This window comes from Oikopleura dioica, chromosome XSR (genome assembly GCF_907165135.1).
Source record: "Oikopleura dioica chromosome XSR, OKI2018_I68_1.0, whole genome shotgun sequence".
NCBI lineage: Eukaryota > Metazoa > Chordata > Appendicularia > Copelata > Oikopleuridae > Oikopleura > Oikopleura dioica.
The window spans coordinates 1,356,158-1,370,218 of record NC_137294.1 but is presented as its reverse complement, the minus strand read 5'-3'; the positions used below and the strand labels follow the sequence as shown (position 1 = coordinate 1,370,218).

Below are 14,061 nucleotides of genomic sequence, written 5' to 3'. Positions count from 1 at the left end.
GCTCCCCTTCTGCGATACCCAACCAGCTCATAATAAAGAACACAACAGAATAACTTAAAATGTTTATATTTATTTGCTTCCGGGTTTAACGGAGGATGATTATAGAAGTCAGCTTGTTTTTAACAAACAGTAACGAAAGAAGTTGATCGGTAAACTTGGCACAGAGGAACTTGATTTTTTTAATATTCTAAGATTATAGTGGAACTGCGAATAGAATATCAGTACTTAGATAAAACGGGCTTGATCACACTGACAGGTAAATTCTAAGGCTACGATTGATTATAAATGACAACAAAAACGGAAGTAGTGAGCGAAATGCTTTGTCGAAACGATTTGACACAGACACACACAGTACAGTAACAGTAAACATTGTTTATTCTTCGTTAACGGTTTGAGCGAATAAATAAGGTTCAATCTTTGATTGCACAGAAAGATCAAGTGTCGGAAAACAAGTGTGAGTCGATGTACTAGTAACTGGTCGTTGTCAGGTTAATTTCCATGGGCAGGGTGGTTCTCAAGAGCCTTGAGGAAGTCGGCGACGGGTGCGCCTTCGTAGCAGCACTTGAACACAGAAGTGAACAATGGAAATCGCTCGGGCGAGATCTTCTTGTTCGTAAGCACTCCCTGAAGTTCTCGAGCTGTTTCGGGTCCCTTTTCAACGCGTTTTGAAAACGTTATCAACTATTGAAAATAGGCATGAAATAAACATTACTCGATACTTGAGCTAATGTTTTTAAAACACATCCCTGGAGTTTCTGACCGTTGAGCATTTCTTTCTCAAGTTCATCAAGGGACTTGCCGGTTTTGGCAAAGGCCTCGGAAACTTTTCGATTTCGGCCACCGTAGCAAGTGGTGATGAGATCGGCGACGCCGCAGGACTCCATGAATGTTTGGTTCTTTACTTCTCCTTCGGACAAGAAGACCTTGCAGAAGTCCATCATCTCCATCAAACCGAGACTAGAACGCGAGAGAATAAGGGGCTACTTCAAACTGTCTCCCTACCGGATGATAGCAGCTTTGGTGTTGTCGCCAAGACCGAGGCCATCACAGAAGCCAGCTCCACAGGCAACAATGTTCTTCAGAGCACCGCAAAGCTCAACAGTCTTGGGATCCTCGGAAATGGAGACTCGGAAGGTTGGTCGCTGGAAAAGAGCCTTGAAGGTCTAGAATGGCGTTAGAACTGGAAGTGATTGATTTTATAAGAACCTTGGCGTTTTCACCGAATCCTCCGACAGTCGACTCGCAGAACTGATCTCTGGCTACTTCGTTGGCGATGTTGGCGCCCATAAGAACAGAGACATCGATTCCCAACGCTTCTCGAATCTCGTCAGAGATGAGGCCAAGTCCGCTGTCGGTAATGTTGATACCCTTGATGAGAGAAATGGCGGCGGCCCCTTCTTTCACGTGACCCTTCATGGTTGCAACGGTTCGGGCGATGAACTAGAATTGCAAGTTTGTATTTGAAAGCGGCTCGGACGCGTACCTGATGGGGGATAACAAAGATAAAGAGGTCGGCATCTTTTGCAGCGTCGACGAGCTCTGGGACGGCGATGACATTTTCTGGAAGCTTGACACCGGGCAAGTACTTGACGTTCTCGTGATCTTGGTTGATAATTTCAGTGAGCTTTCGGCCTTCGACCATCTCTTCGTAGACCCACATGTTAACACTTAAGCAAAATATTAAAAAAGGAGATTAAAGCCAGCGACTTACTTTTTCTCGAAAAGAGGATTTGTAGCAGCGTTCAAACCGGCAAGTTTCGCAATGGCAGAGCCCCAGTTGCCAGAGCCAACAATGCAGACGCGCTTACCCATCGCAGTTCTGAAATAACGGAGGCTAGTGAGGGCGAGCATCTTTGTTGTATCGTTGTTGTGGATGTTACTTGTTCAAAAAGAGAATAATAAATAGTTAATGCAGTGAACTTAATCGTTGTGCCAAAGGGACATGTCATCGAAGTCTTGTCGTCGCGGCCTTTCGAGAGGTCGGGTGACGTATCGCCACCTAAAAAGTGTTAAGCGACTGTTGTTTCTCTAGAATCTCTACCAGAATGGTGGTGGCCCATCAACCTCTTTGGCGGCGGGGAAGTCGTCACTCAAGCGGCCTCCGGCAGCAATAGTGGCAGCATCGGCCTCCTAAAACAAATTGTAAGGAGGTAGTACTCAAATTTTGATAAAAGTTTACGACCGATTGACGAGCGAATGTAATTCGTTGCGCAAGCCTCACGAATAAATCGGCCCACTGCGTCTTACCTCGAGAGTTCGCATTTCTTCTTCCCAGGTGTCGTTTCGGAGCGCTTTCCATTTTTTGTAGTTGTCATAAATATCTGGATATCTAAAAGACAATAATCAAATGCTGAAGAATTGAAGGACCGAAAGGTACCTAGCCCAATCGTCAGCTCCCCAATCGTTGAGGACATTGTTTTCCTGCATCATATGAGCCCATCGCTGGAAAGACATGCCATCGGGCGAATCTGGGAGCTTTCCGTGCTCATCTGGAGCGTAGTGTTGATTCAGCCAGAACTCTTCTTCTCCATCTAATAAATCGTGTTCGATGAAACTCTCTTTGGAGCATTCTACTACCTTTAAGCAATTCAGTAGCCTTCGCCAGCGAGGTGACATGTTTGTTTTCATCAAATCGGGCACGTAGAACGGCGTGTTCAAAACACATAATGTGAGTAGATAAATACGGACGCATGACATAGGCGTCGACGTTGTGAGCAGAAATCGAACGCCATGCTTTTTTGTATAACTTGAGGACTCGGTGACGGTGGGGCAGGAATCGTGCCACTTGGTAGGCGGGCACGAACTGGTGACCGATGATTTGGCCACCTGCCTTCAAAGCAGCGTTCGACGACATATCGAATGTCTGAATTGAACGGTGATTTAACAATTACTGTAGCTCAAAAGGTCACATTATATTTGAAGCATTACGGGGTAAGTTGATTGAAATCTGAATTGAAGGGGAAAGAATTGTGTTTTTCTGGTGAACTTTATTGAAAAAAGAAGAGACATTGAATGTTAATTAGGCAGTCGGGCGGCGGAACTTAGTTGTACAGAATATCGTAGTGGCCTGGACGAAAGAGAAGAGAAATGCTTGCGTTTTCATTGAAGAAGTCGATAATCTTAAAATGGGTTACAACAGCACTCGTCAGAAATGGGTTGAACCTGTGGCTTTCCTTCGCGCTGCTCAAGACAGGCGACCCGGACGGGCACGCTTAGACCGGTGGATAAGGCAGTGATGACGACGTGGTCGATGTCGATTCCAAGAGGTTCCACATCCTTGCTCATTTATAATTTGATGATTTGAATAGATTTTTTACCTTTCTGCAGAAGTCTTGAACGGAAGAAACATCGGGCAAGAAGTTAATGTAAAAGTCAGGTTGCTGCTGCAGCTCTGCAGATGCGACTAGTCGTAAGAAACAAACGATGTAATTGGCAAAACCTTCATCGCTAGAATCCTTGTTAAAATGATCAAATAAAGCCATTTAAATACCTCATTGCGACGCGCAACTCCTCGCTCGTTTTATAATCACTGATTCCGTCGATGAAGTCGACGTTCTGCTCGTAAAAATCGTCAACAGTGACGCTCGGGTAGTTTTGCTTTTCTATCAAGAAATCGCGTGTCTTTTTGAATTGTGCTTTGAGCTCTTCTCGGCCGGATGCATTTCCCACAAGCGTCTCGAACAGGGCGAAAGAGAAGGCACGGTAGAAACAGTTTCCATCCGGGCGTATTTTGATGACGCTTCTATAACTCTCTAGCAGCATCTTTAAATTAATGGCTGGTGATAACGATTGAAAGAGAAAGAGAAACCTTGACTTGTTGCTGGAACATTTCGCTGTCGGAAAAGTCTTGAATAAGGGACTCAAGAGGGATTTTCTCGCCGATTAGTGGAATTGTTTCCGCAATTTGACGGTTGATGCTTTCACGTGCATTTATCGTTGCCTGATAGGCGCTTTTTCAAACTGATCAACATTATCTCGCATTTTAGACTTGAATTCGAACATGACAATTTCAAGCACTTTCCTGGTCTAACTGCTGGTCATCCATTCCGTCAATTAATGAGCCCGACATCCTTAAAAAATCCACTCGTTAGCTCAACTGTTGAGTATCTAACGTATCTGTGTCATTTTATTTAACTACAGTGAAAACTGTAACATGTAAAAGCTGTAGTGAGGGAAAGAAAATATGACAGAAGCTGAAGATAATAAGATCGGAAAAAACATGTTTCAAGTGGATGAATGGTATAGTAATTATCTGTTTCATTCGTTTTTTAAACGGGCTTGTAGTCCAACTTCGATTCCAGACGCTTCGACTCGGCGACTTTTCGTACAGCCTTGAAGTAAAAAGAGATTGTTGGTAAAGAAGAATAGTAATGGACTTACTTTCATCATATCTTCTTGGTTAATAAAGTCTCGCTCGGATCGAATTGCAAAAAGACCTGCTTCTGTACAAACGTTTCGCAAATCAGCTCCATTAAATGTATCTGAGAGCTTGACAACCGCCTAGAAAAAAATTGAAGAGAGAAAAACGCGTGAGCAAGATTACCTCGAAGTCAATTTCTCCGTGAGTAGCGAGTGGACGCGAGTGAATCTTCAAAATGTCAAGTCGTGCTTGCTCATTTGGCAGTGCTAGAATTGAGTTTAGATCAAGGATTGTCTAAGTGGGATTCATACGGATTTCAATCTTTCTGTCCAATCGACCAGGTCGCAAAAGCGCAGGATCGAGCGTGTCAGGTCTGTTCGTCGCCATGATCATTTTCACCTGTCCGAGCGCGTCGAAGCCGTCCATTTGATTCAGCAATTCCATGAGAGTACTGCGAGCGACATTTAGCTTTAGAAAAACAAAGTACAACTACCGTTGGATTTCACGATCAGCAGAGGTTCCTTCTGAAAAACGTCTGCCACCGATAGCGTCGATTTCGTCCATAAAGATAATGCAGGGTTGATGGTCGCGAGCGTAGTTGAACATTTCGCGGATGAGACGAGCAGATTCACCGATGTACTTGTCCACGATGGCAGATGATACTACCTAGGAAAAAGATTCTCTACAGTGAGTTTCTCATAAGATAAACTACCTTTAAGAAATTAGCGTCGAGTTGACTAGCCACAGCACGAGCAAGAAGAGTTTTTCCAGTTCCAGGAGGACCGTACAATAAGCAACCTGGTTTGAACAGATCAATGAAAGAAGTTGATTGTTTTGATTTACCTTTCGGAGGAGAAATTCCGACCCGCTGGAAGAGTTCTGGATTGTTGAGGGGAAGTTCGATGACTTCTCGAAGCTCGCGGACCTGTTCACCGAGACCACCGATTTCGGAATAAGAAATGTTGCCTGGGTCCTCGTGGGACATGTTGTAGACAAGCGGGTCGACTTCGCGGGGCAAGTAACGCATAATCGTCAATGTAGTCATGTCGAGGGCGACTCTGGTGCCAGCCTTGAGCTCGTTCTTGTCGACTTGTCGGCGGCAACCGACGACGTAGCGTGGCCCATTCGTCGCTTTGACGATAAACTTCTCGTCCGTCAGTTGTTTGAGCACTTCGCCGACAATCTGGCCGACCGATTGGAGCGCCTTGAGATCATTTTCCGACTTTTCGTACTCCTTTTGGAGATCCTTCTCTTTCTGGCGCGTATTCTTCAATTTCGACTCCAACAGCCGCGTTTCTTGCAACTTTCGCCGATAATTCTGCAGCGCGCGTTCTCTTTCATCCGCCATTTATCTTTTTGTTTCTGAAAAAAAAACGGTTCTTTTGATTTTTGGAATCAGGAAAAAAGAGGTTGAGCAGGGCTATTCAACAATTTTTGTTATTCACAGAATGATGATGCACGCACTTTTCGAATTTCTAGCGCAACGGATCATTTCTTGGCCAAAATTTATTTCTACCAATCTTCTGAATGGAGAAAATTTTTACGAGAATTACCATTTTTATTAATTAGAAAATTTTTTTAATTACAAATTCTAAAAAATCGCGATGAAATCAAATCTTCTTTAATTCCTTCGTCTATTCTCTTCTCTATGCTCAAAGACATTCTCGGAGGCATTCTAGAACTGCTTGAGTTCCCTGGCTAACGCAAAAAAAATAACAGCATTTTTAGAGTTTTCCCCTTGGCGCTCATTGGCCAGGCGCGCACTGGCCTTCGCCGCAAGATTGCGCTTCTAAAAAGGCTGATTTACCGACTTTTCGTCTTTCAGCTGGAATTTATACGAACATCATTCTATGTCTCTAAGATTTTATTCTTTTTTACGAAATTTAAATAAAGGATTAACTTATTATTTGTATATAATATATATTTAATAATATTGTCAATATTATATTGATTAGATTATATTTCTTTTTTTTAAAGATTATTTATCTAAATTAGAAAGCTCTTTTCAAATTGGAAGCTCATGTAAATTACATTTTGTTCCCTCGGAGAGCCGCTGATGATCGACAGCTTCCTAGAGAACGTTGTACTAAAAAGTAAGATGCAAAAATTTCGAAGTCAAATGTTCATTCTATCGGTATATAATTTGATTTTTCATCCCCGTGGTCGGAAGCTACCTGGTGGTGTGGGTAGCGGGTTAGTAGGCGAAGAAAGTCAAGTGTGTTCGAATCCCGTAGAGTTTAATCGCTCTTACTTCGTGAGGATTCCCGTTAGAAATATGTGCCAAACCAGGGAGCATGATGAAGAAATATTGTCTGCCCGGACATATTTCAAAGAATCATCGGAGAGAGCGTCTCTGACCGTCTGACGGGAGGAGACGCTGCTGACAAAGAAGTTGGTACGGAGGTTGCGTCTCCGTCTTCCCTGTTAGGGCGGCGGTCTGATTCTAGCGCCAGGCACCAGCAAAGCGGATCTCCATCTTGGGCAAATGGAGCTGAAGTTTATAAGGCTCTGGTCACATTGAACAGTTTCAGAGTCCCCTTGACTGCCAGTGTAGCTTGACGCTCAGGATACCTGGCACTAAAAAAAACTGTAAATCGATGATGAAGGATTCACCACCTTCGAAGGTTCTATCAGGTCCAAACTCCTTAGAATACTACCGTGGGATTACATTGTGGACACCCTCTGACATACATGTATCGTCTATGATGGAAACTACCGGTAGTATAGACATGGCAAACTGGTCCCTCCCATGTCCGATAGGAGGCGCCGCTTGATAGTTTTTTGCAAAAATTTAATAATTAATTAAACCAAATTTATGAAATAAATGATGACAACTAACTCTTGTGCACGGCGGGCTGTGACTGAATTCTGAAAAGACAGACAAAAGTTGGGTTTGCCATTTCAAAGAAATTTGAATGTCATCACAATTTGGGCCTCCATGGCAACCAAGTAGTTGTTGCAAAAAAGACTCGAAATGATCAAAAGTGTTTTCACTTCTGCCCCTGAAGATGTACACCACCAGTCATCAGAGAGAGTTCCAAGCTATTCAAGGTAGATCTGTGCTCATCTGGATAGAGACGAAATTTAATTCTAGCGCGCAAAAGCGCTCCACTCAGGCCGGCCACCACTGAATTCGCAGCTCAGCGCCCTTATAAAGGAATTTTACGAAAAAAATGATAAAAATTGGCTAGAACGCTGCTTTATTCATTATTTTCTAAAAGTAAAAAGTCGATGATGCGCTCCCGACAACGACAAATGGCGAATATCACAACCAAAAAGAATACGTAGCTCATGAACCAATTCGCTCTGGGACAGCATCTGGGCAGCGGAACAACAGACCTCATCCTGAGTAAGCAATCATTTTTCGTGTTCCGTAATTAAAGAAATCAGCCAAATGTTCATGGACCACCACCAACGGCCGATCGAAGACGGTCTCGGAGACGGAGACTCAGAGGCTTTCAGAGCAGCCATGAAGGCTCAATTAAAGAAAAGATTGAAGCTCGTGGAATCATAATTTGATTGATATTTTCATTTTTTCTAATCTTCAGAAGTCTACTTACCAAAAAAGCTTTCTCGGCATGACACCTGGAGAAGATCCGACAAAGAACCTCGTTCACATCTCTGGAAGCGGCGGAGCTCCGAGGACGATTAATACAGAATCCAGGTAAAGTCAAGCGGATTCGATGAAGACATAGAAGAATCTGCTCTATCTGAAAGTTTTCAGAGAAAACTACACGCAACTAACACTTGATGGGCGCATCAAAGAGAGCCACACAAGATACGGTTGCAACAAGAAGAAACACATTCCTGCACGAGGAGCTGTTCCTGGTCGTGTCCCAGCTCAACCTCTTGTTCACGCTACACAGGTGAAAGGCGATTCGAAATTCTAAGACAAGTTCTATTCAGCCAACAATCGAACCTACTCCAATGTATCAGACGCAGTTTTGCGGCGTTGGCGAGTCCAAGACTTTATCAAAAATTTACTGATTCTCAATTCATTCGCGAAAATAAAGATCGAAAGCAATCTGGACACTTTTTCATTGCAAAGACTCTTCCTTGATTTCAACTTGATTTTCTACCTAAGAAGAATAAATCTAACAATTTTAACAAATAAATTTCGATTTGATTTTTTTATTCAACAATCGAAAAAAAACACGAAACGATAAAGGATGAAACAGGTAGTGCATAAAATTTACTTCTTCTGTCGCTTGAAGGGATTGGTAAGTCGAAACTTGGCCTTTTCCTCTAGGGATTCTTCCCAGGCGACAATGTCGTAGTCGTCCAAACAGTCGAGTTCCTTAGCAGATCGGATTCGAGAAGAGACTTTTGTGTTCAGGGACGAGCTGTTTGGAGGTACCATGATTTCGTTGATCTCTGTCTTGGAGAGCTTGTTGCGCATCGATTCTCTCAGCTTCCTGATCCGGAGCTTCTTGCAGATCTTCTTCTTTAGCCCCTTGGCAGACGATCGCAGAACACTCTTCGATGAAGTTGTCGATTTCTGCGAAAGCGAAAGGATGGACCAGTCCGAGCCATTTTCGGAAAAAGCGGTGAAGGAGAATCGTTTCTCGTTTTCGATCTCGGAGATGATGCTTTCGTTGAAGTGGAGTGGGTAGGCATAGACGGATGGCGTAGAAGTTCGCTTCATTGCTGCTTTTGAGTTTTAGTAGTGAATTGAGGAGTAAATGTATATTTTGATGGATGACTGGATCCGGCTTGCGGTTAAATATTCAACACGCTCCTTGGCGACATCGGATTGTTACGCAGAAGATTGATGACTTTACTGAGATCCAACGTATGCTGATTTCACGATGAAGAAGCAGACGCTAGACAGCTGCTTCCGAAAAGGGGAGCGCGGCGACTTCCCTGATATCTACACCAGCCGCTTGTCAGATCTTCTTGCAATTGAGACTCAGCTGCAGATGCTTTCCAATTGCTTCGCAGAAGAAACGAAAAACATGTAAAGTTTAAACATGTTAAAACATTGTAAACTGTGTGTTTTTGACAAATTGTCATTATGTTATTTTGGATGCTATTCCAAAGCAATAAAAGAAAAGAAAGCTTGAAGCAGAAAATCACATTCATATAGGAAGTCAGCATTATGCAAATCAGATTCTAGTCGATTAAGAGTTCTTTGCATAACTGGGGCATTGTCAAAATATATTGCCAATGCAATCTGCTTTTTACATGCATAAACAAAAAAAAAAACATATAATGTAAAGTAAGTCTTTAGATTTCTCTCGTTGGATATTAAGATTTTTTCAATTACGAATTCTAAAGCCCCTCTGGAATTTTGATCAGCCTGCTGTTTCAAAACATTTTTTGACGTTTAGTTTATCAAAAATGATTCTGCTTCCGCCATTTTATGGTTTAGCTTTCTATAGTAGAGGGACTGTAGGGCCCTGCATTTGCGAATGAAAACTACAATCTTTGTAGTACAAAGTGATAAGCAGTTTTTGGCTCTCGTGTTTTTAATGAAAATAAAGTGAACTTTGCGACATAATAGATGAAGTGATCATGGATAGTATAATTCTAGGGTCTTTCAAACTGCCTTTATAGAGTTCCTTCTCTGTCAAGTGTTAGCTCTAACTCTATTTAGCAGTTAGTGTTCAATTACTAGATGGAACTCTTTCCTTGACAGGCGGAGTTGTCTTCAGTTTAAACAGAAGCGACTTCATTCTATCCTTGTTCGTCTCTTTTGCCTGTCGACTGGCATTGAAGTCAATGAAGTCACCGATCTGCTGCCATGCCTAAAAAGTTATTTGTGATTACTTAACCTTTTAATGCATTACCTTTTTTGGGTCGTCGAGGGAAGGTGGCTGGGAGGCAGTAGAAGTTCTATTTTGGTTCTTGCGCTTTTGATTTTCAGCTTCGTAAGTTCTGAATATTTAGATTTTAGCCAGTGCTTGCTACTACTTAATCAACTTGTAAAACTCGTCGATCTGTGACTTGGCAGTGGACTTCCATTCTTCAAGGTCACTGCTTTCTTTGGCGTCAGTTTGCGCGATTCGTTGTTCATTCTCTTGTCGCCATTTTCGGACGCTCTCGGACTCGCTGTTTAGTTGTGAAATGCGCTCATCCGCCAGGTTCATTGAATTGACGATTTGCGAGGGGTCTGTTCGAGTTTCTGGCAATTCAGATGGCGCCGAACTCAGCATGCCTCGAAGAGCATCTACAAGAGTTTCCAAAATTAATCCGCGGAAAATTAAAAAAGATCGGACAAACCTTCTTCCATGATTTCAACCGGTTCTTCAGTTGCAGCTGCGGGAAATTCACCGGCCAAATCAACAGGGCTTTCGCTATCTTTTGAGGGTCGAAAAATTAATTACTTATTATTGAATTCTAACTAATGCTACTGTATGAACTCGTACCACATTCCTACGGTCAATTCTTCGGGTGCTTCATTGATATCTGCAACCGCTGCTACTTCACCTCCAAGAAAATCAGCAGCTGGGTCAGAAGCAACCGCAGCTGGCTCTGAAGCAGGGGCAGAATTCTCTGGCGCTGGGTTGAAAAAGTCGTCCATTTGAAGAATTTCTCTTTTTTTTAGAATTCGCGGTGCTTGTTCGTGTTGGCGGTTTCCTTCAAATCGCACTTTTGTCACAAAAGAAAACAAAAAAATGCTCTCGCTCGAAGGGTAAATACGCGACAGAATCAGCTTCTACAATCGAACTTGACTCATGATTCGTTAATGCGCGTAATTCATTTTTACGTTGTAGATTTTCTACATTTTGGTTTATCCAATTTCTAAGGTTCTTTTACACTAGTTTATAAAAAATGATCCACAATAATTTTTGAGCAACCGAAAAAATTGTGTGTTAGAAATAATTCTCTTCCTTGATTCCCAAAAAAATGGCAAAAAGGTTTCGGCGCTCATCTGAATGCCCCGGTCGAGTTGTTGTGCCAATGTGTCCAAACTTCTGAAATAGGCTTCTCTCGCTTTCAGGTAACACCAGTCTAGCCTGTTCCTGAGAAGTTCAAGCGTCTCGGCGTCAGTGGCCGGAATCCGGCGGCAGTGGACAAACGGGTGAGACAAACCGAAACCCTGAAAATCTTGCGAAAGTCGCTCCCTTATAAAGCGATTTTCGAGTTTTCGCAAGGGCTCCTCCCTTCAGATCACTGATTTTAGAGATATCTATAATCTTCGATCAGAAGGAAGAGGCGCCCGTGGTAAAAAAAACCCAAAAATCGCTTTATAAGGGTGCGAGTTGCGGGAATTTTCAGGGTTTCGGTTTGTCTCACCCGCTTGTCCACCGCCGCAGATTTCCGGCCCTTGACGCCGAGACGCTTGAACTTCTCAGGAACAGGCTAGACTGGTGTTACCTGAAAGCGAGAGAAGCCTATTTCAGAGGTTTGAACACATTGGCACAACAACTCGACCGGGGCATTCAGATGGGCGCCGAAACCTTTTTGTTCCTTTTTTATCAAAATTAATCTTTGTTTAAATGAATGTACAGGGCAAATACAGGGTGAGGTCAGTGACGTTTTATCTCAAATAAAGTCGGACAAAAGATGAGCGTTGTTATTCAAAGGAGTGTCATAATCTGACACTCAAAAAATTTATTCCATTTATCGGAATAAATCAAATTCAAATTGTTTTTACCTTCGTCAACGATGGCGAAGCGACAGCCAGAGAAGGACCAGATTAGGAACAGGTGTGAACAAGTGTCTCAAGATGAAATTTAAAAGGTTTAGAAAAGGTTTTCATCTGCGAGTAGAATCGACGAAGTCCAACTAGAGCTGGGCGAAGTCAAGAGCGACGAACATGGAGAAGTTCACTTTATCAGGCAAGACGCCTGCGATATTGCCTGGTCTAACTTGGTCGTCAAGGGGAAGGGATTCTCCAAAGAAATAATCAAGAACATAAATGGTTATGTTCCAAGAGGGTCTTTGATGGCGATTATGGGCAGCAGTGGTGCTGGCAAATCAACCCTGATGAATGTTTTGGCCGGTCGTAATTTAGGAAACCTAACTGTCGAAGGCCAAGTCTCTGTCAATGGCCATCTAGTCGAAGATAACATGCCAGGAATGGTGCTCAATTTAACCTCTATCGCAGTTCTATCCCCTTAGATCTTTAATAGCTAACTATAAAATTCTCACCTCTTTGCAGAAATATCTGCGTACGTTCAACAAGATGATATATTTATTGGCTCAATGACTGTGCGAGAACAATTGGTTTTTCATGCCGCTCTCAGGATGTCACATAAAACAAAGTCCGAGCAAATTGAACGAGTTGAACACGTGATTGAGCAAATGGGCCTGACCAAGTGCAAAGATACCGGTAATCACCACTTCTTTCCCTCTCTTTAACTTACAGTCACTCTAATCTACTCAACACTCAACCAACTTAACCACCTCAAGAAAAACAAGACGACAACATATGCTGCTTTGATTTTTTTTCTTCATCGAAGCAGCATATTTATGCAGCATATTTATGCGAAATTGATTTTATTCAGGATTTGCAGATTGCAGGTGTGGTGCGTTCTGCACTTTTTGTAATTGAAGTAGTAGGTTTTCTACTTTTCGGAAGAGTCGACAGAATTTTCTTCTAAATTAAAGATCTTACTTTATTATAATAGATTATTATATTATTATTAATAATCAAAAAATCGTTTAATTACCTGATAAACGCTCTCTTTCGGACGATCAAGCTCCAACATTGAGTTGAAGACAAATGAGAAAAAATAGAAAACAAGCATATCTTATCTCGCGTTCTAGAGACCACTCGACTTTTTCGCGAAGTTTTTGTTTAGTGATTGGGATTCCTGGAATGTCGAAAACAATTTCTGGTGGTGAAATGAAACGTCTCTCATTTGCGACGGAGATTCTTACCGACCCGCCGATAATTTTCTGTGACGAGCCGACTTCTGGTTTGGACTCTTACTTGGCAGAAACTGTCATTAGAACTCTAAAAACACTCTCGCAGAGTGGCACGACGATCTTATGCACAATCCACCAGCCAAGTAGTCAGGTCTTTGACTTGTTCAGTCACTTGCTGCTGCTTGCGCAGGGCAAAGTCGCCTTCCTAGGCCCGACCGCCAAGACTCCAAAGTTTTTCGAAAAAATGGGCTTTCCCATTCCGATGAATTTCAATCCCTGCGACCACTACATCAACCACATCGCACTCATCCCGGGCAGAGAAGAAGAGAGTTACAAGAAGATGGACGCAATTTGCCAGCGATATTCAATCACTAAAACGGCGAAAAAGAACTTGAAAATGGTCGATGCCCTTAGCGGCCGTTTCGCGTCTTCAGAAAACATTCCTACAGATACGAAACGAGCATCGTTGTTTGTTCAAATGCGCTGGCTTCTGTGGCGAGCGATGATATCACATGTAAGCTTCTTTCGCTTTTGAAATTTGCACTGAGCTGTCTTTCTTTAGTACAGAGATACTACATTTGCAGCGATGAAAGTCTTTCAAAATCTCGGAACAGCGATTTTCATCGGTCTCTTATTTCTGCGCATTCCATGGGATTCTTCTTACGACAGGAACAGCGCACAAACCGTCACCTCCGCCTTATTTGTCATGGTTACTTCCTACTCGATGTGTTATCTGTTTCTTGTTTTAATGGCTTTCCCTCTTCAAGTGCCAGTAATAAGAAGGGAACATTACGGCGGGCACTATACTATTTTTGCCGCGTTTTTCGCAGAAGTGCTCGCAGGAAAAGGGTTAAAATAACTTTATTAAAAAATGAATCATGGAA

The 14,061-nt window shown here is 42.6% G+C and overlaps 7 protein-coding genes across 8 annotated transcripts; 2 read left to right on the top strand and 5 right to left on the bottom strand.

Annotated features, from left to right (window-relative positions):
- Positions 1 to 50: 50 nt before the first annotated feature.
- LOC145706520 (glycerol-3-phosphate dehydrogenase [NAD(+)], cytoplasmic-like) lies at positions 51 to 2,130 on the bottom strand. Its single transcript, XM_081783936.1, has 7 exons — positions 2,042 to 2,130; positions 1,712 to 1,999; positions 1,484 to 1,667; positions 1,207 to 1,440; positions 1,003 to 1,163; positions 741 to 957; positions 51 to 651 (listed from the first exon to the last, which is right to left on the bottom strand). The coding sequence occupies exons 2-7, from the start codon at positions 1,849 to 1,851 to the stop codon at positions 490 to 492; spliced, it is 1,098 nt and encodes a 365-aa protein (XP_081640062.1). The 5' UTR covers positions 1,852 to 1,999; positions 2,042 to 2,130; the 3' UTR covers positions 51 to 489.
- LOC145707277 (NADH dehydrogenase [ubiquinone] 1 beta subcomplex subunit 9-like) lies at positions 1,921 to 2,854 on the bottom strand. The gene is made up of 5 exons (XM_081784774.1): positions 2,578 to 2,854; positions 2,378 to 2,531; positions 2,248 to 2,329; positions 2,042 to 2,130; positions 1,921 to 1,999 (listed from the first exon to the last, which is right to left on the bottom strand). Exons 1-5 carry the CDS (start codon positions 2,852 to 2,854, stop codon positions 1,921 to 1,923), a joined length of 681 nt encoding a protein of 226 aa, XP_081640900.1.
- A 39-nt stretch (positions 2,855 to 2,893) lies between these two features.
- Positions 2,894 to 4,067, bottom strand: LOC145706509 (ubiquitin thioesterase otubain-like). 2 transcript variants are annotated; one of them, XM_081783927.1, is made up of 6 exons: positions 4,032 to 4,067; positions 3,809 to 3,950; positions 3,491 to 3,762; positions 3,318 to 3,447; positions 3,163 to 3,276; positions 2,894 to 3,119 (listed from the first exon to the last, which is right to left on the bottom strand). In XM_081783927.1, the coding sequence occupies exons 1-6, from the start codon at positions 4,043 to 4,045 to the stop codon at positions 3,042 to 3,044; spliced, it is 750 nt and encodes a 249-aa protein (XP_081640053.1). In that variant the 5' UTR covers positions 4,046 to 4,067; the 3' UTR covers positions 2,894 to 3,041. The 2 variants fall into 2 exon arrangements, with proteins under 2 accessions (XP_081640053.1, XP_081640052.1); XM_081783926.1 differs by having other exon boundaries at positions 3,809 to 3,943; positions 4,025 to 4,066.
- A 41-nt stretch (positions 4,068 to 4,108) lies between these two features.
- On the bottom strand, positions 4,109 to 5,761 carry LOC145706503 (26S proteasome regulatory subunit 10B). The gene is made up of 7 exons (XM_081783920.1): positions 5,204 to 5,761; positions 5,073 to 5,158; positions 4,854 to 5,026; positions 4,672 to 4,811; positions 4,544 to 4,626; positions 4,381 to 4,500; positions 4,109 to 4,331 (listed from the first exon to the last, which is right to left on the bottom strand). The coding sequence occupies exons 1-7, from the start codon at positions 5,706 to 5,708 to the stop codon at positions 4,269 to 4,271; spliced, it is 1,170 nt and encodes a 389-aa protein (XP_081640046.1). The 5' UTR covers positions 5,709 to 5,761; the 3' UTR covers positions 4,109 to 4,268.
- Positions 5,762 to 7,235: 1,474 nt separating this feature from the next.
- On the top strand, positions 7,236 to 8,389 carry LOC145706517 (uncharacterized). Its single transcript, XM_081783934.1, has 6 exons — positions 7,236 to 7,411; positions 7,455 to 7,517; positions 7,589 to 7,709; positions 7,751 to 8,024; positions 8,085 to 8,226; positions 8,267 to 8,389. Exons 1-4 carry the CDS (start codon positions 7,369 to 7,371, stop codon positions 7,872 to 7,874), a joined length of 351 nt encoding a protein of 116 aa, XP_081640060.1. The 5' UTR covers positions 7,236 to 7,368; the 3' UTR covers positions 7,875 to 8,024; positions 8,085 to 8,226; positions 8,267 to 8,389.
- Positions 8,390 to 9,807: 1,418 nt separating this feature from the next.
- On the bottom strand, positions 9,808 to 10,997 carry LOC145706518 (clathrin light chain A-like). The gene is made up of 6 exons (XM_081783935.1): positions 10,732 to 10,997; positions 10,583 to 10,656; positions 10,283 to 10,529; positions 10,150 to 10,237; positions 9,994 to 10,107; positions 9,808 to 9,911 (listed from the first exon to the last, which is right to left on the bottom strand). The coding sequence occupies exons 1-6, from the start codon at positions 10,881 to 10,883 to the stop codon at positions 9,900 to 9,902; spliced, it is 687 nt and encodes a 228-aa protein (XP_081640061.1). The 5' UTR covers positions 10,884 to 10,997; the 3' UTR covers positions 9,808 to 9,899.
- Positions 10,998 to 11,928: 931 nt separating this feature from the next.
- On the top strand, positions 11,929 to 14,036 carry LOC145707268 (protein white-like). The gene is given in 5 exon segments (XM_081784766.1): positions 11,929 to 12,012; positions 12,058 to 12,359; positions 12,444 to 12,638; positions 13,111 to 13,691; positions 13,740 to 14,036. Coding segments are annotated over 5 exon segments (1,416 nt in total). The 5' UTR covers positions 11,929 to 11,971.
- Positions 14,037 to 14,061: the final 25 nt, after the last annotated feature.